This window comes from Rhinoraja longicauda, chromosome 10 (assembly GCF_053455715.1).
Source record: "Rhinoraja longicauda isolate Sanriku21f chromosome 10, sRhiLon1.1, whole genome shotgun sequence".
In the NCBI taxonomy this organism is placed as follows: domain Eukaryota; kingdom Metazoa; phylum Chordata; class Chondrichthyes; order Rajiformes; family Arhynchobatidae; genus Rhinoraja; species Rhinoraja longicauda.
Genome location: NC_135962.1, coordinates 3387330 through 3409665, shown reverse-complemented (window position 1 = coordinate 3409665; position 22336 = coordinate 3387330). Strand labels below are relative to the sequence as shown.

The window sequence follows — 22336 nt, the reverse complement described above, 5'->3', positions numbered from 1 at the left end:
GTTGATGGTGACCTTGTCCAAAACACAATAACTTTCTGTTTACTTTAGACAATAGATAATCGGTGCAGGAGGAGGCCATTCGGCCCTTCGGGCCAGCACCGCCATTCATTGTGATCATGGCTGATCATCCAAAATCAGTACCCTGTTCCTGCCTTCTCCCCATATCCCTTGACTCCACTATCTTTAACAGCTCTATCTAGCTCTCTCTTGAAAGCATCCAGAGAATTGGCCTCCACTGCTTCTGAGGCAGAGAATTCCACAGATTTACAACTCTCGGAGTGATTTTTTTTTCCTCATCTCCGTTCTAAATGGCCTACCCCTTATTCTTACATTGTGGTCCCTGGTTCTGGACTCCCTCAACATCGGGAACATGTTTCCTGCCTCTAACGTGTCCAACCCCTTAATAATCTTACATGTTTCAATAAGATCCCCTCTCATCCTTCTGAATTTCCAGTGTATACAAGCCTAGTCGCTCCAGTCTTTCAACATATGACAGTCCCGCCATTCCGGGAATTAATCTAGTAAACCTACGCTGCACGCCCTCAATAGCAAGAATATCCTTCCTCAAATTTGGAGACCAAAACTGCACACAGTACTCCAGGTGCGGTCTCACTAGGCCCCTGTACAACTGCAGAAGGACCTCTTTGGTCCTATATTCAACTCCTCTTGTTATGAAGGCCAACATTCCATTGGTTTTCTTCACTGCCTGCTGTACCTGCATGCTTCCTTTCAGTGACTGATGAACAAGGACACCCAGGTCTCGTTGTACTTCCCCTTTTCCTAACTTGACACCATTCAGATAATACTCTGCCTTCCTGTTCTTGCCACCAAAGTGGATAACCTCACACTTATCCACATTAAACTGCATCTTCCCACTCACCCAACCTGTCCAAGTCACCCTGCATCCTTATAGCATCCTCCTCACAGTTCACACTGCCTCCCAGCTTTGTGTCATCTGCAAACTTGCTAATGTTACTTTTAATCTCTTCATCTAAGTCATTAATGTATATTGTAAATATCTGCGGTCCCAGCACCGAGCCTTGCAGTACCCCACTAGTCTAGGGTGGCCAACTGTCCCGTGTTAGCCGGGGAATCCCGTATTTTGGGCTAAATTTGTTTGTCCCGAACGGGACCGCCCTTGGCCCAGTGAGCGCTGTAGGCCCGGACACTGTAGGCCCAGACGCTGTGGGCCCGGACGCTGTAGGCCCGGACAGTGTAGGCCCGGACGCTGTAGGCCCGGACACTGTAGGCCCGGACACTGTAGGCCCGGACACTGTAGGCCCGGACACTGTAGGCCCGGACAGTGTAGGGCCGGACAGTGTAGGGCCGGACAGTGTAGGGCCGGACAGTGTAGGCCCGGACACTGTAGTGTCGGACAGTGTAGGGCCGGACAGTGTAGGGCCGGACAGTGTAGGCCCCGACGCTGTAGGCCCGGACGCTGTCGGCCCGGACTCTGTAGGCCCGGACTCTGTAGGCCCGGACGCTGTAGGCCCGGACGCTGTAGGCCCGGAAACTGTACGCCCAGACACTGTAGGCCCGGACACTGTAGGCCCGGACACTGTAGGCCCGGACACTGTAGGCTAACGGAGTGTGTTCGGGGAGCGGGGCCGAGTGTGTTCGCCTAACATGAACACAACCCGCCTCCCGGCCCGGGTTGCCACCATTGGCCGCTGGCTGGGTGAGGTCACGTGGAGCGCAGGGAGGTGACGTCCCATTTTGTCCCTTATTTGGGATTTAGAAAGTTGGCAACCCAACACTAGTCACTCCCTGCCATTGTGAAAGGGACCCGTTAATCCCTTCTCTTTATTTCCTGACTGCCAACCAATTTTCTAACTATGTCAGCACCCTACCCCCAATACCATGTGCTCTAATTTTGCCCACTAATCTCCTGTGTGGGACCTTATCAAAGGCTTTCTGAAAGTCAAGGTACACTACAACCACTGGCTCTCCCTTGTCCATTATCCTAGTTACATCCTCAAAAAATTCCAGAGGATTAGTCAAGCATGATTTCCCCTTCGTAAATCCATGCTGACTCGGAACGATCCTGTTACTGCTATCCAAATGTTCCGCTATTTCATCTTTTATAATTGACTCCATTAGCTACCCTCCAACCCACAGGCCCAGGTAACATCCTGGTCATAGAGTCATAGAGTGATACAAAAACAAGGCTCTTCAGCCCAACTTGCCTACACTGGCCAACATGTCCTAGCTACACTAGTCCCACTTGCCTGCCCTTGGTCCATATCCCTCCAAACCTGTCCTATCCATGTACCTGTCCAACTGTTTCTTAAACGATGGGATAGTCACAGCCTCAACTACCTCCTCTGGCAGCTCTACCGCTGCGCCACCGTGACCGCCCACCGCTCTGTCTTCATGGTATCTGCTACTGTAGCTTCCTTCTAGCAGCTCATTCCAAATACAGACCACCCTATGAGTGAGAAGGTCTCTCTGAATCGTGTGCTTTAAGCTGCATTTTGTGGTTTCCTGGTTCAGTGCAAAGCCTCGATATTGAATTGTTCCCAGAGCCTTGGTTTTATGGTTCACTTGCACCTCCTCCAACCTCATCTACTGTATCCGTTGTTCAAAATGTGGACTCTTATACATTGACAAGACCAAACGCAGACTGGGCGATCGTTTCACGGAACACCTTCGCTCAGTCCGCCTGAACCTACCTGATCTCCCGGTTGCCTGACACGTTAATTCTCCTTCCCATTCCCACACTGACCTTTCTGTCCTAGGTCTCCTCCATTGTCGGAGTGAGGCTAAACGCAAATTGGGGGAACAGCACCTCCTATTTCGCTTGTGCAGCTTACAGCCCAGTGGCATGACTATTGATTTCTCTAACTTCAAGTTACCCCTGCATTCCCTCTCTCCATCCCTCCCCCACCTAAGTCGCACCAGCTTCTCGTTCTCACCTAGCTACCTAACCTACCGATCATCATAGTTACCTAACCTACCCAACATCGTAGGCACCTGACCTACCCAACATCATAGCCACCTAACCTACCGATCATCATAGCCACCTAACCTACCGATCATCATAGTCACCTAACCTACCGATCATCATAGCCACCTAACCTACCCAACATCATAGCCACCTAACCTACCCAACATCATAGTCACCTAACCTACCCAACATCATAGCCACCTAACCTACCGATCATCATAGTCACCTAACCTACCGATCATCATAGCCACCTAACCTACCGATCATCATAGCCACCTAACCTACTGATCATCATAGTCACCTAACCTACCGATCATCATAGCCACCTAACCTACCCAACATCATAGCCACCTAACCTACCCAACATCATAGTCACCTAACCTACCCAACATCATAGCCACCTAACCTACCGATCATCATAGCCCAGCCTAGCCTAACTTAAACGAGCTCAGAACACAAACATCGGCCAACAGTTGGGCAAAATCATCTAACATAAAGCCTATTTAATAATAACGAGTCACGCAGTGCACTGCAGAGTGTGGCTTGTTTACACTCGTGATGGCGTCTCTGACTGGGAGCTGCGGCTCGCTGCCGTTGCCCGGCATCACGGGAGAGTATCGTGCCGTATATCACCAGCCCGGCAAACGATCAACATTCAAAATTCCAAGGGTGGCTTCTACTGAGTGGGTATGGCTTTTGCACCGTGGTAAAGCTGGAATATCGTGCGTGGAAGCGTCGTGAGTGGAGGGGCTTCTGTACATTCACTGCCAGAGGCTTGGTTGACCCTTACTTGGCTGTTTTCAGTTCCTTGCGTGAGATGGTTCTTTTCTTCCTCCCGGTGCTGCCTCCTTCCTCCTGCCGTCCTGTCCTTCAGCCGGGTGAGATGTGCCAGGCCCTGCTGGAGCTGCAGCACCTCGGCCTGGTGCTTGCAGTTCTTGTAGCACAGCTCCTCGTTTTCAGCGTCCAGCTGCTCGCTCTGCAAAGTCAGCCCCGACACCTGACGGGGAGGGCAAGAACAGAGACGCGGAGTTACGGAGCAGCTCAGCGGGACAGGCAGCATCTCCGGAGAGAAGGGGTGGGTGACTTTTCGGGTCGAGACCCTTCTTCAGACTCGGGGGCAATCTCAGGGCAGTCACGGGGAGGCAGGGCGCATCACGGCCTGGTTTGGGAACAGCTCCATCCAGGACCGTAAGAAATTGCAGGGAATTGTGGACGCAGCCCAAACCATCACACAAACCAACCTCCCTTCCACTGACTCCATCTACACCTCGCGCTGCCTCGGCAAGGCCAGCAGCATCATCAAGGACGAGTCGCTCCCTGGCCACTCCCTCTTCTTCCCTCCCCCATCGGGCAAAAGGTGTAGAAGTGTGAAAAAGCACACCTCCAGATTCAGGTAGTATAAGAAAATAACTGCAGATGCTGGTATAAATCGAAGGTGTTTATTCACAAAATGCTGGAGTAACTCAGCGGGTCAGGCAGCATCTCAGGAGAGAAGGAATGGGTGACGTTTCGGGTCGAGATCTTTCTTCAGACTGATGTCAGGGGGGCGGGACAAAGGAAGGATATAGGTGGAGACTGGAAGATAGAGGGAGAACTGGGAAGGGGGAGGGGAAGAGAGGGACAGAGGAACTATCTAAAGTTGGAGAAGTCGATGTTCATACCACTGGGCTGCAAGTTGCCCAGGCGAAATATGAGGTGCTGTTCCTGCAATTTCCGGTGGGCCTCACTATGGCACTGGAGGAGGTCCATGACAGAAAGGTCAGACTGGGAGTGGGAGGGGGAGTTGAAGTGCTCAGCCACCGGGAGATCAGGTTGTTTAACGCGGACCGATTCAGGGACAGTTTCCAGATTCAGGGACAGTTTCCAGATTCAGGGACAGTTTCCAGATTCAGGGACAGTTTCCAGATTCAGGGACAGTTTCCAGATTCAGGGACAGTTTCTTCCCAGCTGTTATCAGGCAACTGAACCATCCCACCATAGCCAGAGAGCAATGCTGAACTACTATCTGCCTCTAATGTCCCTCGGACTATCCTTGACCAGACTTTACTGGCTTTATCTCGCACTAAACGTTTTATTCCCTTGTCGTGTATCTATACACTGTAAATGGATTGAATCGTAATCATGTATTGTCTTTCTGATGACTGGTTAGCACTCAACAAAAAGCTTTTCATTGTGCCCCGGTACTCGTGACAATAAACTAAACTGAACAGGCTGCTGGCCGGGAAACTGAGTGTAGAAGTTGGGATTCCAAGTACATGAACACCATGGGTCTATGTGCAAGATGTTGACAAGTACCAGGCACCCAGGCGTGGTGAGGACCCACCTGGAGTATTGTAGGTACCTGTGGAGTATTGTCACCCTGCAATAGGAAGGATGTTGATACATTGGAAAGAGTGCAGAAAAGATTTACATGGATGTTGCCAACTCCTGAGCTGTAGGGAGAGGTTGGGCAGACTAGGACTATTCCTTGGAGCTCAAGAGGATGAGGGGTGATCCTATAGAGCTGTATAATGACACGAGGGGGAGTAGATGGGGCGAATGCAGTCTTTTACCCAGTGTAGGGGAATCAAGAACCAGAGGGCGTGGGTTTAAGGTGATGGGTTTCCCGTACATCGAGTCTTTTCTGCCACTGGTACCTGTTTGAAGCCAGGTGAGTGGCGAGCACTGCCGAAGCTGGAATAAACGCGAGTGACATTGTATAAAATAAACTGCGGCCTGTGTGGATTTGATAGACATAGAAAATAGGTGCAGGAGGCGGCCATTCGGCCCCTCGAGCCAGCACCAGCACCGCCATTCATTGTGATCATGGCTGATCATCCACAATCAGTAACCCATGCCTGCCTTCTCCTCATATCCCTTGATTCCGCTAGCCCCTAGAGCTCTATCTAACTCTCTTTTAAATTCATCCAGTGAATAGGCCTCCACAAATTCTCTGGGAAGAATAAGTAATCATCGGGGGCAGTTGAAAGACAAAGCGGGTTCCTCAAGACTAAATTGGCTAAATTATATCATGAGGCAGGTTTAAAGTGGCCTGAGGCCTTGCCAATGGCTCTAATGATAATGCGATCAAGCCCTAATCAGTGTGAGATAGCTCCATGTGAGATAGTTATGGGGAGGACAATGAAATTCCCTGTAAGTGCTCCACCGTACACAAACAATGGCAAGGAACATTCACAGCACAGATGAGAACATGCTGAATCATTGCATTGCACTAACTAAATCTCTCCGAAGATTCCACTCACAGGTGATTGAGGCACAGGAAGTATCGAGGGCGGTCACGGTGGCGCAGCGGTAGAGTTGCTGCCTTACAGCGAATGCAGCGCCGGAGACCCAGGTTCCATCCTGACTACGGGTGCTGTCTGCACGGAGTTTGTACGTTCTCCCCGTGACCTGCGTGGGTTTTCTCCGGGATCTCCGGGTTCCTCCCACACGTTTGTGGGTTGATTGGCTTGGTAGATGTAAAAATTGTCCCTAGCGTGTGCGGGATAGTGTTGATGTGCGTGGATCGCTGGTCGGCGTGGGCCCGGTGGGCTGAAGGGCCTGTTTCTGCACTGTATCTCTAAATTAAACTAAACTAAACTAGTGAAAGCTGCCACATGTACCAGCCCGGGGACTATGTGCTCGTGAAGACTTTCAAGTGAAATAACTGCGTACGACGACGGAGGGAAGGACCGTTCCAAGTGCTGTTGACATCCCCCTGCGATGCTACAAGAATCCTTGCCTCCCATTGCAAGCGTGCACCAGACTAACGACTGGACTCTCTCCAATGGTGGTAACTATTGTGATCAAAAGCACAATATCTCAGGACAATAACACAGCTATTCAACAAATATAGGCACCAACCCACACAGATTCTCATGAGAGGGAGAGCACACAGTTTAGTTTAGAGATACAGTGTGGAAACAGGCCCTTCGGCCCACCGTGTCTGCGCCGACCAACGATCCCCGCACACTAACACTATCCTATACACACTAGGGACAATTTTTACATTTACCAAGCCAATTAACCTCCAAACCTGCACGACTTTGGAATGTGGGAGGAAACCGAAGATCACGGAGAAAACCCACGCAGGTCACGGGGAGAACGTACAAACTCCATACAGACAGCGCCCTTAGTCGGGATCGAACCCGGGTCTCCGAAAGAACTCTACACAAAGGTGGGTGCATGGAACGAGCTGCCAGAGGAGGTAGTTGAGGCAGATAATATAACAACGTTTGAAAGACACTTGGACAGGTACATGGATGGGTGTGGGTTAGAGGGGTATGGGGCAAACACAGGCAGGTGGGACTAGAGTCGATGGGGCATCTTGGTCAGCATGGATCAGTTGAGCTGAAGGGCCTGTTTCCGTGCTGCATCCAAAAGCAACTCAGTAACCTGATTTATAAAACAATTGAATGAGAGCTTTGTACACATTTATCTACTTTGGGAAGGAACGAGAAGATACCTGTTTGTTCAGAACTTCTATCATTTTCTGAGCACGCATTTTGTCTCCCTTCAAGATCTCGACTTGTTTCCTGTTAAAGAAAAACACATTAGCTGCACGTTCCACTTTAAATCAGAAAATGTGCCCGCTTTTCATCACCAATATCACCAAAGTACCTGCAGTACGACACTATATTTTGCCCAGTCTGAAGAAGGGTCTCGACCCGAAACGTCACCCATTCCTTCTCTCCAGAGATGCTGTCTGTCCCGCTGAGTTATACAGTGTGGAAATAGGCCCTTCAGCCCAACTTGCCCACACTGGCCAACATGTCCCAACTAGTCCCACCTGTCTGCGTTTGGTCCATATCCCACCAAACTTGTCCTATCCATGTGCATGTCTAACTTAAATGTTGGGGTAGTCCCTGCCTCAACTACCTCCTCTGGCAGCTTGTTCCATACACCCACCACCCTCTGTGTGAAAATGTTACCCCTCAGATACCTATTAAATCTTTTCCCTTTCACCTGAAACCTATGTCCTCTGGTCCTCGATTCACCTACTCTGGGCAAGAGACTTTGTGCATCTACCCGATCTATTCCTCTCATGATTTTATACATCTTTATAAGATCACACCTCATCCTCCTGCGCTCCAAGGAATAGTCCCAGCCTACCCAGCCTCTCCCTAGAGCTCAGACCCTCTGGTCCTGGCAACATCCTCGTAATCCTGGAGTTACTCCAGCATTTAGTGTACGATCAGAGGCCAGAATGTGGTCAACAGCTGCCCACTGAACAGCCAGCAGGGGGAGCACCTTCAGCCCAAGTGCTGGTGTAACTCAGAAGGCCAAGTGGCATCTCTGGAAAACATGGATAGGCGACGTTTTGGGCCGGGACCTTTCTAGAGATCGAATGAGGGTCCCGACCTGAAACGCTAACTATCCATGTTCTCCAGCGATGCTACCTGGCCCGCTGAGTTACTCCAGAACTTTGTGTCTATCTTCAGGTTGAACCAGCATCTTCAAGAGTGGAGTAGCCGGGCGCACACGGGCATTCACATGGGATAACGCTTTGTGCTCAGCAGAAACAGAACTAATCACACGCAGGGACACCAGCTAGGGGTGGCTTTGTGATCAATAATGGCTGATCAATAATGGGGAACCTATCACCCCATGGTGGAAATGTCCAACACTTCACGACACAACACCGCGGTCACGGTGGCGCAGCGGTAGAGTTGCTGCCTTACAGCGAATGCAGCGCCGGAGACCCGGATTCCATCCCGACTACAGGTGCTGTCTGTACGGAGTTTGTACATTCTCCCCGTGACCTGCGTGGGTTTTCTCCGAGATCTTCGGTTTCCTTCCACACTCCAAAGACGTGCAGGTTTGTAGGTCAATTGGCTGGGCAAATGTAAAAATTGTCCCAAGTGTGTGTAGGATGGTGTTAGTGTGCGGGGATCGCTGGGCGGCGCGGACCCGGTGGGCCGAAGGGCCTGTTTCCGCGCTGTATCTCTAAACTAAACTAAACCAGAGGGCATAACTGTAACGTGAGAGGGGTAAGGTACACAGGAGATGTACGGGACAAGTTTGTTTTCCACACCGAGGGTGGTGGAGGCAGAAGAGATGCGGCGTTTAAGAGGCTTTTGGATCGGCAAATGAATATGTAGGGAATGGAGGGAGATGGATCATTTACACGGACATAAGAGATGGTCTTGGCATCATTCAGCACAGACATTGTGGGCCGAAGGGCCTGTTCCTGTGCTGTACTGCTCTATGTTTACTTTAAGTTAGAGATACAGCGCGGAAACAGGCCCTTCGGCCCACCGAGCCCGTGCCGACCTGCGATCCCCGCACATTAACACCAACCTGCACACACCAGGGACAATTTACAATTTACACCAAGCCAATTAAACTACAAACCTGCACGTCTTTGGAGTGTGGGAGGAAGCAGAAGATCTCGGAGAAAACCCACGCAGGTCACGGGGAGAACGTACAAACTCCGTACAGACGGCGCCCGTAGTCAGGATGGAACCCGGGTCTCTGGCGCTGTGAGGCAGCAGCTCTACCGCTGTGCCACCATGCTGCGCCTCATGTGTTTGTTGAGACAGTGTAACACTGTAGTTTGACATGCCCTGGGACATGCTAGCATATTACTGGGGTATTGCTCACAGTTAACCTGATTGTTCTGACAGCAAGCAAGAGATGCCCCCTGTCAGAACACAGAGGTTGAAATCTCACCATGGACCAACCTTATGCCCTGGTGTCAACCACATTCGGGGGAGTTTTATGCTCAATAGAAGAGTACAATAGACAATAGACAATAGGTGCAGGAGGGGGCCATTCGGCCCTTCGAGCCAGCACCACCATTCAATGTGATCATGGCTGATCATTCTCAATCAGTACCCCGTTCCTGCCTTCTCCCCATACCCCCTGACTCCACTATCCTTAAGAGCTCTATCTAGCTCTCTCTTGAATGCATTCAGAGAATTGGCCTCCACTGCCTTCTGAGGCAGAGAATTCCACAGATTCACAACTCTCTGACTGAAAATGTTTTTCCTCATCTCAGTTCTAGTCTTTCAATGACAGTCCCGCCATTCCGGGAATTAACCTAGTAAACCTATCCTGCACGCCCTCAATAGCAAGAATATCCTTCCTCAAATTTGGAGACCAAAACTGCACACAGTACTCCAGGTGCGGTCTCACTAGGGCCCGGTACAACTGCAGAAGGACCTCTTTGCTCCTATACTCAACTCCTCTTGTTATGAAGGCCAACATTCCATTGGTTTTCTTCACTGCCTGCTGTACCTGCATGCTTTCTTTCAGTGACTGATGCACTCGGACACCCAGATCTCGTTGTACATCCCCTTTTCCAAACTTGACACCATTCAGATAATACAAGAGGATGTTGCTGTTGTATAAGAGACACAAAATGCTGGAGTAACTCAGCGGGACAGGCAGCATCTCTGGAGAGAAGGAATGGGCGACGTTTTGGGTCGAGACCCTTCTTCAGTCTCGACCCGAAACGTCACCCATTCCTTCTCCCCAGAGATGCTGCCTGTCCCGCTGAGTTACTCCAGCATTCTGTGTCTACCTTCGATTTAAACCATCATCTGCAGTTCCTTCCTGCACACATTGCTGTTGTGGAAGACGTTTATTGTGTGAGTTGTGGGCATTCAGTGCGTGTCAACACCTGCTCATCTTGGATACGACTGGCAAATTTGGATTCATCCATTACGAGATCCATTTTTTCAAATAAAGCCTGGTCCTCCCATTGTTAAATAGAATTTATAAAATACTTGACACTATTCACTGCAGGTTAAAATAGTAATATATGTTGCAAAAATGTAAATGAACCTGAGTAAACAAAATCCCTGATTGTTCATGGACCGTGTTATAGGAAAGATGTTGTCAAGCTGGAAAGGGTTCAAATTTACGAGGATGTTGCCACGACTAGAGGGTGTGAGCTATAGGGAGAGGTTGATCAGGCTGGGACTCTGTTTCTTGGAGCGCAGGTGGATGAGGGGTGATCTTATAGAGGTGTACAAAATCATGAGAGGAATAGATCGGGTAGATGCACAGAGTCTCTTGCCCAGAGTAGGGGAATCAAGGACCAGAGGACATAGGTTCAAGGTGAAGGGGAAAAGATTTCATAGGAATCTGAGGGGTAACCTTTTCACACAAAGGGTGGTGGGTGTATGGAACAAGCTGCCAGAGGAGGTAGTTGAGGCTGGGACTATCCCAATGTTTAAGAAACATCTGGAAAGGTACATGGATAGGACTGGTTTGGAGGGATATGGGCCAAATGCAGGCAGGTAGGACTAGTGTAGATGGGACATGTTGGCCGGTGTGGGCACGTTGGGCTGTAGGGCCTGTTTCCACACTGCATCACTCCATGAGATGAAAATATCACCCAGAATTGGGCAGCGAAGTTCTGAGGCACCCAGGTACATGGACACATGGGTATATGTACAGATGCTGACACGTACCGAGACACACGTGTACATGGACACATGGGTCTATGTACAGATGCTGACACGTACCGAGACACACGTGTACATGGACACATGGGTATATGTACAGATGCTGACACGTACTGACACACGTGTACATGGACACATGGGTATATGTACAGATGCTGAAATGTACCGAGACACACGTGTATATGGACACATGGTATATGTACAGATGCTGACACGTACCGAGCAGCCGTGTACATGGACACATGGGTATATGTACAGAGATCTGACATGTACCGAGACACACGTGTACATGGACATATGGGTCTATGTACAGAGATCTGACATGTACCGAGACACCCAGGTACATGGACACAGGGGTATATGTACAGATGCTGACACGTACCGAGACACACGTGTACATGGACACATGGGTCTATGTACAGATGCTGACACGTACTGACACACGTGTACATGGACACATGGGTCTATGTACAGATGCTGACATGTACTGAGCAGCCGTGTACATGGACACATGGGTATATGTACAGATGCTGACACGTACCGAGCAGCCGTGTACATGGACACATGGGTATATGTACAGAGATCTGACATGTACCGAGACACACGTGTACATGGATATATGGGTCTATGTACAGAGATCTGACATGTACCGAGACACCCAGGTACATGGACACATGGGTCTATGTACAGATGCTGACACGTACTGACACACGTGTACATGGGCACATGGGTCTATGTACAGATGCTGACACGTACTGACACACGTGTACATGGGCACATGGGTCTATGTACAGATGCTGACACGTACTGACACACGTGTACATGGGCACATGGGTCTATGTACAGATGCTGACACGTACTGACACACGTGTACATGGGCACATGGGTCTATGTACAGATGCTGACACGTACTGACACACGTGTACATGGACACATGGGTCTATGTACAGATGCTGACACATAATGAACACAATACTGGAGACGGGCTGGACGCTGGACGCTGGGACTGCGGCACCTTACATGAAGTCCCGCTGTGCATCATACATTTCTCGGATCTGTGAAGGACGTGTTCCTTCCTCCTCTCGCGTTGGTGTGGTCGTTTGGGTTTCCGGCGCGTCTCTTTCATCGGCGGGTGCTTCACAGTCACTGCAGTGGGTCAAACGGGAGAGGCTGCAGTTACTCAGGCGGTGAGGTTGGGCAGAGAGGCAGGCGGGCAAACAGAAGAGGGGGGAAGTGAAATATCCAGAAGCAAACTTCTGTAACTCACCGGTTTTAATTTCCAATTTTAATTATGTTTTCAGAAGGCTGGGAAATGGCACAGTTCACATTTAGCTGAACAGAGCCGTTAACTAGGTTTCTTCTGAGAGGCTAGCCCGAGTATTGAACTTGGGAGGTACTGAGTATGGAAATTGGGAGGTCATGTTGCAGTTGTCTCAGACGTTGGTGAGGTCACATGTGTTCAGTTCTGGGCACCATGTTATAGGAAAGACGTTGTCAAGCTGGAAGGGGTGCAGAGAAGATTTACCAGGATGTTGCCAGGACTAGAGGGTGTGAGCTAAAGGGAGAAGTTGAACACGCAGGTAAATGCCAACACAGACTCAGGGGAGAATGGAAAAGCTAAGGCGAACTCACTTTATCATTTCTTAGTTTAGTTTAGAGATACAACGCGGAAACAGGCCCTTCAGCCCACCAAGTCCACACCGACCAGCGATCCCCGCACACTAACACTATCCTACACGCACTAGGGACAATTTTTACATTTATACCAAGCCAATTAACCTACAAACCTGTATGCACATCTTTGGAGTGTGGGAGGAAACCGAAGATCTCGGGAAAAACCCACACAGGTCACAGGGAGAACGTACAAACTCCGTACAGACGGCGCCCGTAGTCGGGATGGAACCCGGGTCTCCGGCGCTGTGAAGCAGCAACTCTGCCGCTTCATTTTGCGACAAAGTGTGAACATGCAATGGGTGATGAGGAGTGTGCAGGGTGACCAGGCATGCAACGTTGCATTAGAATACATCGGCATCACCAGTCCGACCAGGTGCTGCATTACATAGAGCACAGTACACCAACACGAGTTACTCAAACTCAAGCAGATTCAGACTTGTACTGTTTTCACTGGAACACGGACGATTGTTGGGAGAGGCTGATACGAGTATATAAAATGATGAGAGGCATAGACACGATAGACAGTCGGAGCCTTTTCACCAGGATGGAGAAATCAAATATTGTAGGGCACAGCTTTAAGGTGAGAGGGGCAAAGTTGAAAGGAGATGAGCGGGGCAGTTTTTTGTTTCACACACAGGCGGTGGTGGGTGCCTGGAACGCCCTGCTGGGGGTGGGGGTGAGGCAGATATCATTGTGATGTTTAAGGGAGTTTTGGATAGGCACGTGGAAGTGCAGGGAGTGGATGGATACGGAGGGAGTGGATGGATACGGAGGGCATGGATGGATATGGAAGGAGTGGATGGATATGGAGGGAGTGGATGGATATGGAGGGAGTAGATGGATATGGAGGGCATGGATGGATATGGAGGGAGTGGATGGATATGGAGGATTGATATGGAGGGCATGGATGGATATGGAGGGAGTGGATGGATATGGAGGGAGTAGATGGATATGGAGGGCATGGATGGATATGGAGGGAGTGGATGGATATGGAGGGAGTGGATGGATAGGAAGGGAGTGGATGGATATGGAGGGAGTGGATGGATAGGGAGGGTATGGATGGATATGGAGGGATATGGAGGGAGTGGATGGATACGGAGGGTATGGATGGATATGGAGGGAGTGGATGGATATGGAGGGAGTAGATGGATATGGAGGGAGTGGATGGATATGGAGGGTATGGATGGATATGGAGTGGATGGATATGGAGGGAGTGGATGGATATGGAGGGAGTGGATGGATATTGAGGGTATGGATGGATATGGAGGGAGTGGATGGATATGGAGGGAGTGGATGGATATGGAGGGCATGGATGGATATGGAGGGCATGGATGGATATGGAGGGAGTGGATGGATATGGATTATGTGCAGGTTGACGTGCAGGCCTGGACAGAGTGGATGTGGAGAGGATGTTTCCACTAGTGGGGGAGTCTACGACCAGAGGTCACAGCCTCAGAATTAAAGGACGTTCCTTTAGGAAGGAGGTGAGGAGGAATTTCTTTAGTTAGAGAGTGATGAATCTGTGGAATTCTTTGCCACAGAAGGCTGTGGAGGCCAAGTCAGTGGATATTTTTAAGGCACATAGATAGATTCTTGATTAGTGCGGGTGTCAGGGGTTAAGGGGAGAAGGCAGAAGAATGGGGTTACGAGTGAGAGATAGATCAGCCATGATTCAATGGCGGAGAAGACTTGACGGGCCGAATGGCTAGAGGGTCTGAGCTATAGGGAGAGGTTGAGCAGGCTGGGACTCTATTCCTTGGAGCACAGGAGGATGAGGGGGAGATCTTATAGAGGAGTACAAAATCATGAGAGGAATGGATCGGGTCGATGCACAGAGTCTCTTGCCCAGAATAGGGGAATCGAGGATCAGAGGACATAGGTTCAAGGTGAAGGGGGAAAGATTTAATAGGAATCTGAGGGGTAACCTTTTCACACAGAGGGTGGTGGGTGTATGGAACAAGCTGCCAGAGGAGGTAGTTGAGGCTGGGACTATCCCAACATTTAAGAAACAGTTAGACAGGTACATGGATAGGACAGGTTTTGAGGGATATGGACCAAATGCTGGCAGGTGGGACTAGTGTAGCTGGGACATGTTGGCTGGTGTGGGCAAGTTGGGCTGAAGGGCCTGTTTCCACACTGTATCACTCTGTGACTCTATGATTGAAAATAAAAATTGCAATGGACTACAACTTTTTAAACATTTTGCAAAACCATGATATTAATTTTCAATTCAAATATTCATGGAGCTGTTTCTTTCTAACCATAATCTGATTATGTCTTGTGCCTACATTGCAAACATGCTTGAAATATTGAACACAGTTACAGGAAAATTAATTGTGAAGATAATTGTGAAAATAATTATCCAGTGCTCAAGTAAGTTTCAAAGATCTGAAAGGGGTATTTTAATTTCAAAATGGGAGACCTATCAGTAAAAGTGTAAAACAAAATGAAAAATAACAAGGCACGATGTGAAATGATTTGATATCTAGATGGGGGTCTACTAACCACACAGCAATAACTTCACTTAAGGCAAGCACAGGCTGGAGATGACAGTGTTAAATCCGTTGCAAACTGAAGCATCTTAAAGCAGTGTTAGCATTACCATGGCTTGCACACAACATGCCTCTAACTAGGTCACACTCCCCACTCATTCAATGGATGCAAAAAAAACTCTCAGGTCCAGGCAAAATTATGGAAAACAAAAATGCATTTCAAAGGCATCACAAAATGCTGGAGTAACTCAGCGGGTCAGGCAGCATCTCGGGAGGGAAGGAATGGGTGCCGTTTCGGGTCGAGACCCTTCGAAGAGGCTTGTATTCACTGGAGTTTAGAAGGATGAGAGGGGATCTTATATAGATGTATAAAATTATAAAAGGACCGGACAAGCTAGGTGCAGGAAAAATGTTCCCAATGTTGGGGGTCCAGAACCAGGGGCCACACAGTCTTAGAATAAAGGGGAGGGCATTTAAAACTGAGGTGAGAAGGAGCTTTTTCGCCCAGAGAGTTGTGGATTTGTGGAATTCTCTGCCACAGAGGGCAGTGGAGGCCAATTCACTGGATGGTTTTAAGAGAGAGTTAGGTAGAGCTCTAGGGGCTAGTGGAATCAAGGGATATGGGGAGAAGGCAGGCACAGGTTATTGATTGTGGACGATCAGCCATGATCACAATGAATGGCGGTGCTGGCTCGAAGGGCCGAATGGCCTCCTCCTGCACCTATTTTCGATGTTTCTATGTCTCAACCCGAAACATCACCCATTCCTTCTCTACTGAGATGCTGCCTGACCTGCTGATTTACTCCAGCGTTTTGTGACACCTTTGATTTGTCCCAGCATCTGCAGTTATTTTCCTCCACAAAATGCATTTCAATGTAATTGTAGCCATCATAGTTTCCAGCTTACCACATCTCACAGACGTCAGCTGCCCATGCATGGTTGAGGGGGGGGGGGGAGAAAGCATTGGAAATGTTTAATTTCACGGTTTAATCAAGAGACGTTGGACTGAGAATTCACGAGAGTAAAATGTCGCCAAGCTGCTGTGGCCATTACCTGTTGGTGTGAGCAGGCAGCAGACTGAGCTGCTCTTGCAGGGCGGTGATGCGGCCTTGCAGCTCAGCGTTCTCCCTTTGCATTTGAGAACATCGCTGGTGGGCGCCTGATGTGGAGGCCACCTCTTCTTCCAGGAGTCGGCTCCTGCCCTCCAGGCTGGCGTTCAGGGCCTTCAGCCTCACCACCTCCCTCTCACTCCCCTCCCTTGTCCTTTCCACGGCTGTCAGAGCCTCTAGTTGACGGGCCGACCCCTCTTGCAGTTCTGCACATCTCTTCTCCAGTTGCAGCACCTCGTCTCTGAGCGTGTCGAGGGTGGTTTGTGAGCTGCGGAGCGCCAGGGTTTTTACTTCCAGCGCCGCCCCATTCTCCTGCAGACAGGCATTCCGCCGCGCCAACTCTCTGTGGCACTCTTCACTGCCCTCTGTGAGGAGGTCCACTCGCTCCTGCAGCTCTTCAACCTTCCCCTGGAGTTCCAGCTGCTTCCTGGCGGCTCCGGCCCTCTCCTCCTTTACCAGTCCGATAGTGCTCTGCAAACGGGAGGCTCGGTCTTCTAGTTCCTCCATCTTCTCTTCCAGAGCAGCTTTTTCTGATCGGAGTTGCTCCTCGCGGTGCTTCCACCCCGCCTGTGCGTCCGTGTGCGCGGCTACCTCGCCCTGCAGCCGCTCAACCATCTCCTCGAGTTCAAGCCTCACTCTCCCCGTCTCTGCCCTCTCCTGCTCAACCATCTCCTCAGCTTCAAGCCTCACTCTCCCCGTCTCTGCCCTCTCCTGCTCAACCATCTCCTCAGCTTCAAGCCTCACTCTCCCCGTCTCTGCCCTCTCCTGCTCAACCCTCTCCTCGAGTTCAAGCCTCACCCTCCCTGTCTCTGCCCTTTCCCGCTCAAACATCTCCTCAGCTTCAAGCCTCACCCTCCCCGTCTCTGCCCTTTCCCGCTCAAACCTCTCCTCAGCTTCAAGCCTCACCCTCCCCTCCTCTGCCCTCTCCCGCTCAAACATCTCCTCAGCTTCCCGTCGACTGCTGCCATCGGGCGCCTGGCCTCCCAGTTCCTCCGTGGGTACCCGGGGCTCAAGGTGCTCAGTCCTGATCTCATCGTTCCCCTTCCCGGTCTCCCCGTGCCCCGCTGGCGCCCGAGGCACTAGTTCTCCGTCCACCTGAGGCGTCTCCTGGTCATCCTGGGCCTTGCCATCCAGGGGGCCGGTTGGAGCATCCACATCTCCCTCCCACGGTCCACCACTTTCCTTCCTTGCATTCTTCCCAGGCCCTTCCTGGGAAATCTCCGGCCGACTAGGAGTCATCCCAGGTTTCCCTTCCGCTGGAGCGCCCTGCGATTCTCCCCCCTCGGGCCGGGCCGGGGTCTGATCTTCCACCCCCGCCGGCCCAACGAGTCGCTCTTCTCTCTCCAGCATCTGCAGTTCCTCCCTCAAGGCGAGGGCCTCATTGGTCAAAATGCCCTCCCTTTGGGCGGTGGCCACTCTCACTTCCTCCGTCTCCTCGTGGAGCTGGCGGCGTAGGGCGGCCGACTGATTGGGCTGGTCTGGGGACAGGTTCTCCCTCTCGTCGGCCAGTGTCTGAGCGGACGCGGCCCTCTCCTGAGCCAGCGCGGCTCGAAGCTGCTCCCTTTCCTCGTCGTGCTCCTGCAGCAGCTCCTCCTTCTCAAACTCCCACTGGCCCTTGTCCTCGCACAGCTGCCTCTCCAGGCCCGCCACCACCTGCTGGAACCTTTCCTCCTCCTCCCGGGTCTGTGCGCCGAGTCTAACGAGGAACGACTGCCTCTCCTTCGCCAACTGGCCTTCCAGATCCGCCATCTTCTGGCGACATTCATCCTCCACACGTTTCCTACACGATGAATAATGACAAGTATTAACGACAAGATCAGACTCAGGGTGGTGCAGCGGTAGAGTTGCTGCCTTACAGCGAATGCAGCACCGGAGACAATAGGCAATAGGTGCAGGAGGAGGCCATTCGGCCCTTCGAGGCAGCACCGCCATTCAATGTGATCGTGGCTGATCATTCTCAATCAGTACCCCGTTCCTGCCTTCTCCCCATACCCCCTGACTCCGCTATCCTTAAGAGCCTTAAGACCCGGGTTCCATCCCGACCACGGGTGCTGTCTGTACGGAGTTTGTACGTTCTCCCCGCAAGTTTTCTCCGGGTTCTTCGGTTTCCTCTCAGACTCCAAAGACGTACAGGTTTGTAGGTTAATTGGCTTGGTATAAATGTAAAAATCGTCCCTAGTGGGTGTTAAATTGCGGGGATCGCTGGTCGGCGCGGACCCGGTGGGCCGAAGGGGCCTGTTTCTGCACTGTATCTCTAAACTCAGAGTGTCACAATGTGATTCACTGTCTCCATAAAGTCGTGCAAGGAGCTGATTTCTCAGCATGGTCCAGTTGTATCAAGTGGAATGGTGGGTTTGTAAACAATGCATTGTTTAGTTTAGAGATACAGCTCAGAAACAGGCCCTTCGGCCCACCAAGTCTGCGCCCACCTGCGATCCCCGCACGCTAACACTATCCTACTCACACTAGGGACAGTTTACATTTATACCCAGCCAATTAACCTACAAACCTGTACGTCTTTGGAGTGTGGGAGGAAACCGAAGATCTCGGGGAAAACCCACGCAGGTCACGAGGAGAACGTACAGACGGCGCCCGTAGTCAGGATCGAACCTAGGTCTCCGGCGCTGCGTTCGCTGTAAGGCAGCAACTCTACCGCTGCGCCACCGTGACCGCCCTTACAGTAGCATTGGAACTGATTCTAGTGCTACAGCACTCGAGGTCTATCCTCCAGGACTACCCACAGCATCACCAGACTCAAAATGCTGGAGCAACTCAGCGGGACAGGCAGCATCTCTGGAGAGAAGCAATGGGTGACGTTTCGGGCCGAGACCCTTCTTCAGACTCGACTTGAGTTTCGACCCAAAACGTCCCCCATTCCTTCTCTCCAGAGATGCTGCCTGAGCCGCTGAGTTGCTCCAGCGTCCGTTTACACCAGCATCTGCAATTCCTTCCCACACATCACAGCATCACCTGAAGAGACAAGGTGTCGAGCTGCTCACATAACCTGGGGTTGGACACGCTAGAGGCAGGAAACATGTTCCCAATGTTGGGGGAGTCCAGAACCAGGGGCCACAGTTTAAGAATAAGGGGTAGGCCATTTAGAACTGAGATGAGGAAAAACGTTTTCAGTCAGAGAGTTGTGAATCTGTGGAATTCTCTGCCTCAGAAGGCAGTGGAGGCCAATTCTCTGAATGCATTCAAGAGAGAGCTAGATAGAGCTGTTAAGGATAGCGGAGTCAGGGGGTATGGGGAGAAGGCAGGAACGGGGTACTGATTGAGAATGATCAGCCACGATCACATTGAATGGCGGTGCTGGCTCGAAGGGCCGAATTGGCTCGAAGCACCTATTGTCTATTGGAGGGCCAGGCCATAGAACATGGAACAGTGCAGCACAGGAAGAGGCCCTTCGGCCCACAATGTCCGTGCCAACCATGATGTCAAGTTAAACACGTTTAACCATTGGCGACTGAAGTCTTGACCCGAGATATCTCACCCATCCCTCCAATCCATCATGGACCTGCTGCTTCCAATCTAAAGGGCCCGTTTCCTCTGTCTGCACGTGATCTTTATCTCTCCATTCCCTTCATATCTGTGTGCCTCTTAAACGCGATGGTATCCGCCTCCACCACCACCCCTGTCAGCCTGCTCCAGACACTTACCACCCGCTGTGTAAATAAAAACATGCCCGCACATCTCCTTTAAACGTTGGGCCTTTCACCTTCTAGCTTTCACCTGACAGTGGCCTGGGACACTCCAGGTGAGCAGGGACATTACGCTCCTGATCTTTGGTCGCCCGGTACGGAGTGGGGAAGGGAGGGTCGATCGGGAGGGTGGGATCTCCCTGTCGGTCTGCCCCGGGCCTGGCCAAGATGGCCGTTCGTGGGTCCAGGCAGCGGGCAGTCGATGGTTCTGCCAGAGTCGGCTGCCTGCCCCTTCCGGGCTTACGTCCGTGCTCGCGTGTCCCTGGAGAGGGAACACGCAGTGTCCACGGCGACTCTAGAGGCCTTCCGTGAACGCTGGTCGCAGCAGGGGGGTCCTAATTTGTGGAAGGACATCCCTGCTATTGAGGCAGTGCAGCGTAGGTTCACCGGGTCAATCCCCGGGATGGCGGGACTGTCATACGAGGAAAGATTGGAAAGACTGGGCTTGTATTCACTGGAGTTTAGAAGGATGAGAGGATACGTTTTCTCCAAAACGTATAAAATTATAAAGTGACTGGACAAGGTCAATGCAGGAAAAATGTTCCCAATGTTGGGTGTGTCGAGAACCGGTGGCCAAAGTCTACGAATAAAGGGGAGGCCATTTCAAACTGAGACGAGGAAAAACCTTTTCACCCAGAGAGTTGTGAATTTGTGGAATTCTCTGCCACAGAGGGCAGTGGAGGCCAATTTACTGGATGAATTTAAAAGAGAGTTTGATAGAGCTCTAGGGGCTAGCGGAATCAAGGGGTATGGGGAGAAGGCAGGCACGGGTTACTGATTGTGGATGATCAGCCATGATCACAATGAATGGCGGTGCTAGCTCGAAGGGCCAAATGGCCTCCTCCTGCACCTATTTTCCATGTTTCTATGAGTGCATTGTCGATATTGTTGACAATATTTTAATCTGATAACTGTTTAATTGTATACTGCCAATACAGGCAGACTAGATCTTGTTACTACTCTGTATTTGTGTTTAATTGAATAAAAGTCTGTTTGTTAATTTCTTTAAAAAGGTGAGCAGTGGGCTGGCACGGGTGTGGTGAAGAATGGATGAGTATTTTTTGTAACTTTGTCCGTGCCTTTGTGACAACTAGTGTTGATTGCTACGGGTGTCAGGGGTGACGGGGAGAAGGCAGGAGAATGGGGTTAGGAGGGAGAGATAGATCAGCCATGATTGGATGGCGGAGTGGACTTGATGGGCCGAATGGCCTAGTTCTGCTCCTATCACTTATGACTCTTTTGTGTACTTTGTACGTGGGAGAGCTTGTACAGAGGGGGAGCAGCGAGAGAGCATCTACGTAGGAACAAGGAATTTCCCTGCACCTAGCTGGGTACAAGTGGCAGTACAGCCCCATCACCACCACCACCGCCAGGCTCCCACCTGCCGTGCAGCAGCTCGAGCTGGTCCTGCCGGACGAGGGTCTGCTGCATCTCCTCCCTCTCCTGCAGCAGGGTCTCCGTCACGTCAGCAAGCTGCCTGGCGTACGCCTCTCCCAGCTCCACTCTCTCCTGCACCAGCTCCTTGCTCTGGGCGTGGAGCTGCGTCTCTGTGGCCTCCAGCCGCTGCAGTAGGTCGTCCCGCTCGTGGCTCTGAGACCGGCGGGCCTCCTCGACCTCCCTCGTCCACCGCCGCTCCAGCTGTGCTCTGTCCTCGTTCAACCTGTCCTGCAACGCCTTCTGCTCCTCCCTGTGCTCACAGTCGGCTGACTGTTGCAACGCTTTAAGCATCTCAATTTCTCCTTGAAGGTCTGAAATGTGGCTTCTGAGTTCCGTGACCTCTTGGTGCATGGCCGCGGTCTCCACCTGGTGCAGCTGCTTGGAACTCTCTCTCTCCGTTTCATATTTGACCTTCACTTCATCCAGTTGCTCCTTGTGATCATTTACCTGCAACGGAGAAATATCAGAGACATTTGGCACATCGTACATTCAGACCCAGGGACAGGAACATGCACACACACACACACACACACACACACGCACACACAAGCATGCACACACACACACGCACACACAAGCATGC

General features: G+C 51.1%; 1 protein-coding gene across 5 annotated transcripts in view; it reads right to left on the bottom strand.

Moving 5' to 3' along the window:
• nin (ninein (GSK3B interacting protein)) overlaps positions 1–22336 on the bottom strand; it is a 142582-nt gene that overhangs the window by 20449 nt on the left and 99797 nt on the right. For all 5 annotated transcript variants that reach the window (XM_078406067.1, XM_078406068.1, XM_078406069.1 and 2 more), the window contains 5 exons: positions 21698–22200; positions 16560–18395; positions 12361–12486; positions 7392–7461; positions 3738–3944 (listed from right to left, as the gene is read on the bottom strand). In XM_078406067.1, the coding sequence (XP_078262193.1) occupies positions 3738–3944; positions 7392–7461; positions 12361–12486; positions 16560–18395; positions 21698–22200 (2742 nt within the window). The remainder of the gene's footprint in view (positions 1–3737; positions 3945–7391; positions 7462–12360; positions 12487–16559; positions 18396–21697; positions 22201–22336) is intronic.